The sequence below is a fragment of the Opisthorchis viverrini genome (assembly GCF_000715545.1).
Source record: "Opisthorchis viverrini unplaced genomic scaffold opera_v5_768, whole genome shotgun sequence".
Classification (NCBI taxonomy): Eukaryota; Metazoa; Platyhelminthes; class Trematoda; order Opisthorchiida; family Opisthorchiidae; genus Opisthorchis; species Opisthorchis viverrini.
The window spans coordinates 23,776-37,339 of NW_008752444.1; the positions used below are offsets into that span (position 1 = coordinate 23,776).

General features: G+C 38.9%; 1 protein-coding gene across 1 annotated transcript in view; it reads right to left on the reverse strand.

The window, feature by feature from the left end:
- The window catches only part of T265_15717 (hypothetical protein), a gene marked incomplete at both ends in the record, with an annotated part of 19,168 nt that extends 13,795 nt beyond the window's left edge, over nt 1–5,373 (reverse strand). The window contains one exon of the mRNA XM_009179006.1: nt 5,370–5,373. Coding sequence (XP_009177270.1) covers nt 5,370–5,373 — 4 coding nt within the window. The remainder of the gene's footprint in view (nt 1–5,369) is intronic.
- Nucleotides 5,374–13,564: the final 8,191 nt, after the last annotated feature.

A 13,564-nucleotide genomic window follows, 5' to 3' on the forward strand; every position in this document is an offset into this window, starting at 1 on the left:
GTGATAATTTTCGCCTTAAAATCCTTTGGATATTTTCAGACTTGAGTATAGTTGAATATTCACGAAGCAATCTCGTACAACAATAAGCAATGAGCCGATTTGGCAATGGTGGAACAGAAGGTCGCGCACACCTGAAGGTCGATGGTGCACCTACGTAGATTTGCACAAGTTTGTCTCCTGCATCATGTAAATCAATGAGACATGACCAGACGGCCTTAGGTTTTCTTGCTGTTGTTTCAAACGAAAATGTCCGCTCTGTTTCTTTCCTGCTCTGGCATGCCAACAAATGGCTTAGCCCCTCATAGGTCTTGTGCGCTAAATAGCATTTTATTGGTTTCCCAGTTGCACATTTTGTCAGAGAAAAAACGATCTTCGAAATCATCTCAGATCATAATAAACACAATTAGGTCGTGTGGTTTATGGTAACCCTGGTGATTCAGTAAACGCTCTTGATTTCTAATGAAAAAAATGTTTCCTTGAGCAAATCTACTCATTTCGTGATAACATTCTCGTATATTTCTCACCACTTATTTCGAACATTTTGCTATTCTTCAGCGTTTATGTTCCACGTAATTTGGCTTCTCACTTCTCCGTTTTTGCATGAGCTGTTTAAAAAGCTCTCCGTTGCCCACAACGTGAAGTGAACAAGCGCCTCACTTTCGGGTTCGTACACACACACATTTATATCTAACTTGCAAACGGTTACTTAATCACCAAATTCAAGAATTGTTCGGGTTCACTAGTGCACTTTCCAGGCTCCGATGAATAAATGGAAATCTGTAAGCATTCTAGGTCCTTGCCTAAAACGCCATTCGTCACCGGAAATCCTCACTGACAATGTATCCCCACATAAACACCCCACATTGTATGCACTACGCCAGCGTTCAAGGAATTACATTTATAAAATCTAAGATGCTTGACTCCAGATGCGTTGAAAACCCGATTTCAGTTTTACCGGGTTGCTGCCGCGTTAAGTTTCCAATAATTTGTTTGAAATCCTGTCCATGCGGTCTATACGTTACTCGCACCACTACAATATTTATTCTGCTCGCAATCCTATGGCAAACGTAAGGGTGTGTTCTCGATTCTGATATGATCGGACGTCATTAGAAAATTATTTTACGTAGCAACAGTCTTGTGTGCTGACCTATATCTCCCGAAAAGATATTTAGGGTTGTCTTGATAAAATTAAACAACTAAATAAGATCATAAATGAACTAGCCACGTCTTTCTAATCAAACGCATGCCTCTGTTCGTAGGCGCTCTTTTCGTAGAATTGTCGTCGTTTTTTCCAAGCTTTCAGCGAAAAGAAAGAACGAGCAACGGTGTTTATGAAGGGATATTTTGCGGCTGAGTTGTGCAAATCAATAAGCAAGACAGCTTTGGTAAGCTTACACCTTTCAGTTTGTATGCATGCTAGTTTAAGCGTGCACTTGAAGCGGCTCACAGGTTATTTCATGGTTGGAATTCGTTGGCTTAATAAAGGATTGATTTAAGTTAGTAACAAATAAAACAACCATCCCAAGGGGTAAGCAGCATGACGCGACATGCATAAATCTGCCGTCGAAAAAGCGTTTTATTATAGTGATCAAAATACGCTTGGTGAATTTTTCAAAATGAGAAAATGAATGCACATTCTGAAGAACGTTCTTCGATATATTTCGGTTTGCCTCTTCTATAGTAAGCAGCCAAATATAAAGCATTCATTTTTAAATATGACGGTAAACACAAACCCTCCGGTCAAATTTCATTCATTTTATTCAAACTGAAGTGAGGAAGCAAGTCCGTTTATTGTGCTGACGAAAAAAATAACAAATTGCTGCCTAGCATTCTCATGTTTGAAAAATTTACCTGATATTCCATCCTAAAAACCCAATCTTTGTTGCCTTATGTATAGGTTATTATGCATAGACTGAGTTCTGGGTGCAAGAACTTTTGGCACATAGTTAGGAAAATACGAGTACAAATTGAGACTCACTTGGTGGGGTGTGTGCATAACGACACAATCCTGGGAATATTGCATGCGGATTGTTAAACAACCACATTGTCAGTCAAAATATTTTTCCCAATTTTCTGGCTTACAAATTTTCGATGAGACGCAACGTGAGACGCGATGAATGGCTGATCTCTTGCGAGTCCGAAAATTGTATCCGCCTTATCGACGCAATCTGAATCACTCATCCGAATTGTTCAAGATCCGTGAGAATATTATCTCTGGTCAACAGTCTGTGAAACCACGCAATGCCAGCAAACGACTCTGCGTTTTGGCGAACGCATCCAATATTTCTGCGACCAGTTGAAAAAAATCTGCAAAAGATCATCTATTGACAATATTGCTGACAAAGCCTCCTCGCATTTCCTTGAACACTGTGCGTCTGAATTAAAAATATCGAAATACTGTCTTCTATAAGAGGCTCATATTTCCAGGGGAAAAGTCGTCATTGTAATTGGGCGATAAGTGGTAAACCCAGTTCCTCTGGAAGCGGATTTTATCTGCTAGTTGTGCAATTGTTTCAGCAGTTTTCTCAAAAATTCATCAACATGCAAAATTATGGGTAACGCGTATTTCTATCAGACAAAGCCACACTGCCATGTGAAACTCACGTATGCAAATTGGATAGTCGCCGCAGTTTACTGTGTCCGTTAGGAATAGGGATTGGATGTTTCATTTATGTATGCCTTTGGGAAACTTTTCTGTGGATGTCTCCTACAATCGAGCCTCAAAAACGTTTTTCTTAGTGCAAGGTGATCAAACTGATTATACTTACCAATGCAACGTTGGAGAGCGTCGACCCAGCATTGACCTGGAGATAAGCGTTGCGACGGGAAGTTGTGAGCATGTTGTGTAATGACAATAACAAAAATTCATTTTCGTTATTTAGACCCATTTTGACATAATGGTCTCAGATTTAGGCATAAGTAAATGAATGATGACCGCATGTTTTGGAGGATTGGCGGTAAAGATGAATCACGGACAAATTGGCTCCGTAAAACTCAATTATGTAGAGTTGTTTGTCGGCGTGCACAGGAACGTTTACGTATATTATTGCATGGTGTGCCATAAATAATTTTATGGTCTGCCACCTGATCACCCCTTGGATAAGAAAACTTGTAAGGGTATTCAAAACTCCATTTCACTGCTGGCAGCACGAATTCCAGCCCAATATATAAAAAAGGTTAGTTCTTTTATATGCGACAGATAAGGTAAGTTCAATGGAATGTGATTCAAGAAAATTAAACTGTAAGTTCTTGTAGTACAATCATACCTTCAAATGCACCCGTAGGCCTATGAATTTGTTCTTAATCCGCGCAAGAATCAACGATTTCTGTGCCCCTTTAGAAAGTGAAAACTTGCATCAAACTAAAATGTTCATACATTACGCACCAGTTCAACCACGATTTATATTATATGGCAATATTGCATGACTTTAAGCAGCTAGATAAACAGCCTGTTATAATTGTGCAGTATTCTTTTACCTTATTGGGACAGGGTAGTACCCAAAACGTTCGCTGGTATTTATGGTGCATACAATACATAGCAAACACCAAGAATAACAACGTGACAATCACAGTATCAACATACGTGTTAGTACGGCGCTCTCCTTGTGTTTTCCTAAACATGATGCCAAGTGAAATCATAAACGGTGAATCTGGAAACATTTGTCACAGAAATCCAAAACGAATGCTTATGCTTAACCTATGAGGAAATCCCCAATCAAGGGCTTTATTTAGTCTTTCGGTGCGCTCTATTGCGCAACCAGAAGTTTACTTTTTGGAAGATTAAAGCCCAAATTTTCATTTGAAACTGCCTAACTTATTTGGTAGGGCATCGTTAGTTTTCGTTTATCCAATTGAGAAATAATCAAGAATGTAGTATCTCCCAAGAAAGCACTCAAGTCTTCAAAGTTTCTTATATGAAGACACCGTGGATTTAATCATTGGTAAATACAATGCTCTCTGATGAATCAAAGTATAACACGCAGGGCTACAAAATATATTCTTTACAGGACAGATCAGGCGAAAGAATTTTTTTCAAAAGCAGCACTAAACTAGACTGCGGTGTAATGAGAATCGCCCCAAATTTATCCTATCTGATTCCAAAATTGACGTCGTCACTGAGCATTTTGGATCAAAGGATTCAACTCACCTAAGCATCGATTTTTCTCTTCTAAGTTGCACTTGGCTAGGGGCAAAAAATGCACTGATGATGAAATTGTTACCGGAGCTTGGGTTTCAAAAATTATACGTATGCGGAAACAATAATACATGAAAATGCACCGCAATTTCAATGACGTTTATGAAATAGTAATTTTCTAACTAATGGTCTGCGATATATTTATATATTGTTGTATATTTACAGAGCATATTTTATAAAGTTACAAACGTAATCCGACAGGCGTCTACTTTAATTGTTTCCGCGACTGAAACGTGATGGCTCAATTTATTAGTCTTATGCAAGGCTGACAGTTTTGAAACCACAAAACGTCCAGAGCGAATCGTTCCCGTATTTTACTTTTTACAGAATTTACATGTACTACGATGCATCTTCTTTCAGTTTTGAAAAATATTTTTGGCCAAACCAATTAGGTAGGGGTCAATGACGGAATCAAACCCTAATTTAGTCCGCAGTGACTGGCAAATTGTCTGCAAAAATTGAAATGTATCACCATGTTGAGCTTTGCCGTTCCATGTAAAGCGGAACAATTATCCGCTTTTCTAAAACCGGGGGAGAAAACATTATAACTTGGAACATCACTTTGAAGAATATGTAAGCGTTTATAAAATCTTCACAGATTACAGTGTTGTTGATGGCAGAGCCTTATTTGATATCTTGTTTAAGAACACATTTTGGTTGCTCGATACTAATTTGTCACACATTGAACATCCAGGAATCATGGTTTTTTTGCATGCTAAACATTGCTTTTGAATTTCCTTGGTTATGGCACTTACAGTCATCTTCATGAGGATCCTCTCCACATGCTTCTGTTAATATTGGTCCCAAGTGGTGAAAGTGAGTCAATTATGATCGCGTTGTTGCGTTGTTGTTCATGAGGAAATCCAGTGGTTGACAAATTTGATAAGTATTTCGTCGGTACAATGAATAGACAAAGGACAAAGCGTGACTAGTTACAGTCGCAAACTAGAGGCGTTGAGGCAAAATAGGTGACCGCCAGAAACAATACGTGAATTAGTGAGTCCATCTTGTTTGGTGCAAACCACGAATTGCTGTGTCTGTTTTACACACGTAGTAACTCCATATCGTGCAGTGTTTGAAGACGGCGTTCAACAAGATTCTGTTTAATTAATGTTGACAAAGAAATGACCGGCCACACCACAAAACAAAAAACAACGTAAATGAAAATACTTACCCATACACAGGTCATATTGCGGAATGCTCCTTGTCAAAACGGATTCCACTAAAATAAATATGATAAAATAAATAAACACGCATAGGTGTTTTATTATGTATACGTCGGATGGTTGTCCGTCGTCCTACAATAAACTCACCTAGGCCAGTTGTAAGAAAAAGTATATATATCAACATCAGTTTTTGTGCTTCAAATTCTTGAAGTGTGCACAGCGGTTGTTAGCATTTTGTTTACTTGGACTTCTTTTATACTGGCCATTATGGCCTTGAAATCAGTAAGCAGCGGTTTACCTGGCCCGGTCACAAGCAATGTGAAAGCGCGCTACGAGAAACTCATTATCCATCGTCGATCTCAAAATTTATTCCGGACGTCCAAAAATATTGTGCAGGTGCAAACGTTAATGATATATAATTTTTGCTTGACTCAGGAAAAGAGAATGTTTGCGATAATTCTTGTGTGGTTCATTGTAGAACTTCTTTTTATCCATTATATTAATTCCGTCAAAATTTGTACTCGTGATCACTTTGGAATTTATATATCGGATTTGATCCATAATGGTGGTAAATACATGAAGAATATTTGCATTTCAAGAAAGCATAGGAATCCTGGAGGTGGTTTTAAATACGGGCTATACTAGGATGCAATTCAATCACGTTTATATGCGGAATGTTTTAAGTTTTATAAATCGAAAATGTCAGCGGATAGAAAATACAGTGTGCCGTAATTGAGGAAAGCAACTAAACATGCTTCCACAATGATTAAAATGGAAGAATATGGAAGGAAATATCGAAACCATTGCCAAAGATGAATGAAAATCCTCCAGATGCCAACAGTTATCACCTAGGTAGAGCAAACAAGATTTACGCAAAGGAAGTGAACTCAAGTGGGTAGCTTTAAACCTGTCTAGCAGACCGGGTTTCCAGATCTGAATTCGTTCTGTATACCTCTGAACATCTTCCGAGTTTTGAGGGATAATTACATATTGTTAAAGTCAACGTATTATCAAATAGTACCCTTCTGGGCCTAAATAGCTGGCATAGCTGATTTTAGGAAAATTATGTAAGTGTGTAAATTTTTTTTCAAAACGGCCTATACAGGCTTGCAATACCAAATAAAATTTGAACTAGCGGTACGTCGGAAAAATTGAAATTTATGAGTTCTCTTACTCAAATTCAAGTGTACGCATTTGCTATAATGCGTCAATCCTGGGTCAGGCATTGTGCGGTAAATACGATCACGGCGGTGAGTATCGGTACGGGCAGTATGCCTATTATGTCATCATCAACAACAGCATCAACGAAAAATCCAGCTTAGTTCACCCAAACACCATATATGTATACTAATAAGATTTGCTTGCCAAAATCTGTCCAATCTAGGTTCGGGTCGAATATAAGGTTGACGAAAAACCTGGGAACGCATTAATTTGTTGAGCAGCATCATGGCCTGCGAATAAATTTTCAGCAAACCTGTGAGTAGTGTAACATGTCTATAAATCTACTGAGCCATTTGACAAACTTAGTTCAAAATGAGCACAGAATGAGACTTAAAAACGAAGGTTTACCTTATCATCGCTAATGGCAGTAGGTTTAGAGGAAAACTTAAAACTCTTAAAGTTCAACCGTAATGGGAAGAGTAACAGTTAATCCTACGACTAGCGGTTAACCGCAGAGGACAATTAGACACAAAGTAAGCTGATTTTGCATCCAGAAATACAACATAACTCCCGCAACAATTTTCTTCAAACTAAAAGGCAGTTACTTGCAATGATGCAGGCTCCATGGAATACTCGAAAATCACTTTTAGGAGCTTTTTCACATGTAAGAGACAAGCATGTGATAAGAATGAAAACTAGCTGAGTGCACTTCCTTTCAAAGGCATATATACAGATTTTACTCTACTCAGATCAATTGTAAGTTAACATTTTGATGGCGCTTTGCGCTGCGCTCAGCCAGAATGATGAAAACTAGTTGTCCGAGGCGCCCTACTAGACGTCAGAAGCTTAAACATCCACCGGACGCTTAACCAGGAGTGAGATGTCACAAACGGAAAATTCTTCATGGCAAACCAATCACGTTTAGGAGTTTTCGATATCGCGAAGCACATAGGATTGTTTGTGGCCCATATAAGATTAACCTAAGACTCTTTGCAATGCAACTATAAAAATGCACAATTCAGGGCATGCGGTTCAGTCGCACGGATTACGTAACTGCGTTTTTACTTAAAAATCTCATTTTCATCACCGAACTTCATGTGGTTTTCATTGTGAGAATTTTGTGAAAAAAATCCGAATACATCAATTATATTTCCACACGTGTCCCTGGTTAGTGCCGGCAAACGCTCAGCATTTAACTTTTGTTGGCTGGTTTGCCAATGTATGTCGTATGTGCGAGCTTGAAATTAATTAAGCCGCAGGACTTGCAGCAAATTCCTGAAGGACTACATGATTTGCGTGAAGTTTTATCATTTTCTCGGTTGAAACTCCCACAATCACCGGGAATCCGGTACTGCATGCGAAATATTGACTTATCACGCCGACTGCCGACACGTCCCAGTGTGCTCTCGATCTTTTCAACTATTTATCATATTGCTCTAGCTTGCATGCAATCGGCAGGCATTCATTGAAGCTCGTTCCCTATGAGGCGATCGAATATGTATTTTGTACGAAAATTGTTAGCTCGCCTTTCACATACTGTATACTTTTGCTGTATATTCAAAAAACGTTTATCATTTATACATATATGTTGCCTTTTTGGGACACAGTTCAGGTGAGATTATTTCTTTTAGCATCGCTTATTAAATCAGTTACCAGTAACAATTACTTATGTGCCATTCCTTTTCATCCTTCGAGGTTTACGCAAATGTGTTTGAGGCCTAGTTATTACATTAAGATTGCATTAAATCCGGTCTGTAGAAGCTTTTGGCCAAAATGACTTCCAGGATCAAATATTCATTTCCGTACAACATCATGTTTTGGCGTCCCCTTCTGCTTAGATATATGCGGCATCTCTATCAAGACTATGGATTTCAACAAAACTTACCGCGATAAAAGCGTAATAGCGTAATAGCTTAATGCCTAACCAGACGACATTTCTCGGTAAACCATTTCAGTAGATTGACAACGTTAAGTGCTGCATAAATACATCTACACATTCAACGCTAGATGTATGTTATCACCACAGCATAATCTAGCATCTGAACAATTTCGTAGACAGGTCTCCTGGTGTCCACTAAACTAAAATAGCTTATTTTGACGATAATTGTCATGTAAGCTAACGGCTAAAGCACGCAGTTATGCAACGATCAACATTGTGAAAGTGCGTTTGCACTCTTTCTTGAAAGCACAGCTCATGATTCACAAAAAACTGGCAATCGTTTTTCTTCAACACGCAACGAAGCACACTACAACTTCAAAAACCACGGGTTGAACACTTTCAAACGTTTCTCGTTCTTAGCTTCTTCATTCCACTGGGAAGAATGTGTCTGTGAATTCATCAACCGAACTCAGAATTGCCAGTTCACATCATATAAGCTCGATACCATTTGCTACTCCAAAAATATAATCACTCGTTTACGTTTAAGTATGAATGAACTTCCATACCTCAGACCAGTCGGTGCACAATTAGCTTCCTGACCAAGTTTCAGATAAATATATATGGTTTTCTTGTTTACCGCAGTAGTTTCCCAAACAATAATGAGAGGGTTTTGCTGAATTACTACATTTGTGCTAGTTTATTTTGCTCTGGATGGACGTCCGAAATGTAGCCATATTTAGCGCGCTAAAGTTGATGATCAAACTTTGAATGTGTTGCAGAAATATATGAATCGGTCATGAAACTCCTTGCATGGTGGTTATTGGCTTTTTGCCACGGCTCGATGTAAGTCTCAATTCGCGACCCATGAAATCTCTAGGCTTGATGGTTGCCTCATTTGTTTAAGGGGAAATGTCAAAGTTAACAACGCAAATTTTTCACCACAAATTGGTCAAACCTCACTGATTACACAGAAGTGTGTGTGGTAGCGCAGGTCTCATATTTCTGGCACTGTCACTGCAGGCTACAATCCTGCCTTAACCGGTAGGCCGTTCCTTTGACTTTAGCAGCCCATTTATACTATAAACAGCACCAGAAGACCAGACCTGATTTGATGGAACAAGTGTTCAAAAACCAATTTTATGTGTGAGTGAAACCTGAAACGTTTTCTTTCTAAGATTTTGTGCGCTTATTTTAGAAACGTTTATTCCTATGTTTCTTCAGACAGAAATCAGTAGCTTCCAACTACGCTTCCTTTAAGCTCGAGTGTTATCGACTAAAACGCGGACATTGCACAAACGTTGGGCGCACCATGCTGGAATTGGAAATTGTGATGTTTTCCATGAACCACACTCACAATATATTTTATTCATTGCATATTGCCACAAGTTTCTTGCGACCGCATTTTGTGTTAAACTGAGTATGTGTATTTCCAGTAAACTGTCCTTCACTCAGCAGGANGAATATATCGCCTTTGATCCATTCAGTTCTTAAGGGACATGTCCGATGAGGCAGGTTAAGCGCAAACAACATTGTGAATAAGCATCTCTTGCGGCAAGCGCGATGGCCAGGTTTACGGAGTATTGCTGGTTACCACGTTCCTTGCCAAATACTTTTGACATGGTTATTTGTATCATTTATTTCAGCTCCGTGATGGGTACCAGCCGTAAGCCAAATCTTAATAAACTATGGCAGCACCATCATCATAGTCCATTTTGGCCAAGCGAAAACGTTGAGTTGCAAATTGGTTTCAGTAATTATAGTACATCTTTTCATGGAGACAGCAGAGACATGGAATATTGTTTGCGTAAGAAAATTACCGTCAGAATCATCATGCATGGCCGCATTTGTTCATTTTGAGCACGCATTCCACAATATTCCAGCAAACTTGGGCCAGCATCGGTCTAATATTTACGTGTGCGAGGTGCATCGCGTATGAAATGAGCAACTTAGCCTTTCCCTAATAAAGGTTACGCGATATGTTCAGAAATTCGCATAATCTCTTGGCCACATTAATCTTCAGTTGATGGCAGTGTGGGAGCTTTTTTGCTTTCTAAGACAATCCGTGCAAAATGCTCTGTTGCCGTTTAATAATTTTGATTATTAATCTTATGTATGATGTCATTTTAGCCGTTTTAAATTAATTGGCGAAGTCACCTCCTTAACGTCGAGCTCCATGTTGCTTGAAGAACGGTAGCTGCTTCAACTGACTCCGGCCACTGCTTTCGCCACGATTTTATAAGATATCTTCCAGGATAAAGTCGTACAAGCGGCTTTGGATGGCAATTGGCACGGGCGCTACAATTACTCGTGCGCTGCTGGTTTTATCGTTGATTTTGTTGTAATCTATGTCTTTCTCTGTGAATTCACAAAAAAACGTAATCCTTCCAAACCATGCTAATTTCAGCAATTTAAGTTGTACATCTATGCACTTACGTTGAACTGTTTCTTATCCTTGCAATGATGCTGCGAGACGACATGCGGAAAACTCGTTTACCGTTATTGCAAAAGGATTGCTTGCGCATTGGTGGGCAAGTGAATTCGCACAATACTGAAAAGGTTTTCAAAAAAATTGTTCTTTACAGATTAAGCTACTTTCGACTGACAATCTCAATTGCACATCTTAGTCAAATCCTCATGCCTAAAAATTGGGTGTTTCCGATTCCAAATGCGTAATATGGTGTTGTTTATCAGAAATTAAACTGTTGGATTTTATCCCAATGAAAGCGCCGAAGGATATTTTTTCACGAATGCATCCCCTGTGGTATTACGCTAAGGTGCAGTCGAACAAGGCTGGTTCCGGCATGCCACATTGTGTTCAAAACCACAGCATTTATTTGCGCGTCCACGATTTTGTGCGTAAAATATGTCAAATATATTAAGCAACCGTTTACGGACGGGCTACATTATTATTTCATCACAACTTTTGTTGGTTAATTGCACATAAACTTATCACTAATTAGATAAATGGCAAACCAGCAACCGGCTGCAAGGTACGCTATTGTTGTGAGTCTCATTATTATCCATAGTGCTTTGGTTAAAAGACCTTTGAAGTGAAAATAGAACAACCTAGGCTCTTTCAGGGTGATGTTCAGCAGTCACAAACAACTAGAAAACTCAATTAGACATGATTTCTAAACATCACTCTGCCAATTAGACAGACTGTATTGTCACACTCCGGGAGTTCGAAACACCAGTGTCCAGATAATATAGCACAAACTGTTATTCTATTCATTCGCCACAAGGACGTAGTGTCTGTAGACTATTTGACAAGAGCCAGGCTTAACACAGGTTTTTAGATGGCAGCTGCAAGGTTATGTCTGTTTGGTTATAAACATTTTGTTGTAGGAAAAATCGTAAAAATGAGGTAGCTCCTAGAAACTTGTCATCAAGAATCAGATGTTCAATTCTGATTTTCCTGTTTGTGTAATTACCGAACAACTGATTGCTGGAACAGTCTATGCTTGCAAACCTTTCGTGAATCTCGCATCCTCATCATCGAACAACCTATGGTTGTGGTGCGATGGTGCATTCACTTTTTTGGAACTGCGTCACAATAATATTCACTAAAATATTCGTGCACGAAACATGATTCACGGTTGGTTCTCTTAAATAACCCAAGTTTGGTAGATTTGTCCCATGCAATAATTTTCAATTTTTGTGTCTCCATTTGGGCTCCCATCTTTGGTGAGATTTGTATCATAATAATCGCGCGAAGGGAAAACATATGACAGCAATGCACTCACAAATGCAGTCAGCACCGTCACCACAGCGGCTTAAATTATGTAAAGCAGAGTTTTACAGTTGGTTTGATAATACGAAGGTGTGCAACAATTTCCAGGTTGGGAAATCTGAAATTCAGGCAATAATTTTGCGGCCCAAACGTTTTGTTGTAAACAGGCTTTGCTTCGCGAAACAAATGTTTGTATTAGCTGATATATATTTTGTGAAATTATGAATAAAACTCACTGGTGCAGCGTTGTCGACCCAACATCCAACAAATATCTATTCAAATCGTTTTATAAGTCAGAAGAAAAAGTTAAAAATAATATAATTTTGGGCAGATGTAACTCATTATGAGGTCAGAGCCAATTTTTGCGTCAATTGGAATGCCAAATGCCCTCCACTCGAAATCAACGTGGGAGTGTTTTCACCCAGATTATCACACCTTACCAATCTAAATTAGAAGTATGTGTCGAGGTTGCATAGAAGCGTGCGTAACATAGTATCTAGTATACTTGATATTTTGGCTAGGGCTACTTATTGCTTCGTGATGTGGTCTAAACTTGTTGCTGAACCCATAACTTGCTAAAACGGACTTCGACATAAAGGAAACCTATATAAGGTAATCATCTTGGCACTAGGCTACTTACAAAAAATATTGTATTATATTTCTTGGGAAGCGGGCTCGAGGTAATTTTTGAAAATACAATCGGGTTGAGTAGTGCTGAATCAATTGATTCCGTGTTTGTTGGTCACCGTTTATATAATGTGGCCCACAAGATTAGAGGATGTAACTGCACTCGATTTCGAAATATTACAGGAAAAGCTGCCTTGTAGTCACACAAATGTCGCCGGAAATTAAGCGTCACTTTGTTCTGGCGTCCAGACGGAATCACACCGATGTTTGTTGCTTAATACAATCGATCGAAACCCGACAAAATCGTGAATTTCAAAATAATGAAGCAGAGAGGCTAACAGTGTCATTGCTCTAATAAGCCGTTCGACTGACATGAGTTGTGACATTGAGCAGTTTTTTCCCGTTTTTCTCTTGTGTCTGCTTTCAAAGTGCACAGACACTTTAAATATTTAAACATATTGGCGGCTGTCAAAGCAAGGAAACTTTAAAAGGTCACGAAAATTTGACTGTACTTTTGCCGTTTGAGGGAAAGTTTCTCTGCTAATCGGGACAATGTTCAAAAATATATTCGACTAACTCAATTTATTTGTCCACAAAAGTTACGGCTATGCATAGTGGTCATCATCTTACTTCGCACGTTATATAAATGAAATGCACTCAGAATTTCCACTCACACAAACACCGCCCTGTTTCTTCCTCATTACATTTATCTGTAACAGCGAATTCAATAACACCTAGTGGTTAATTAGAATTGTAATACCGTTTCAGTGAATGCGTCATCCATAGGTGCCTGCAAAATGCGTCAA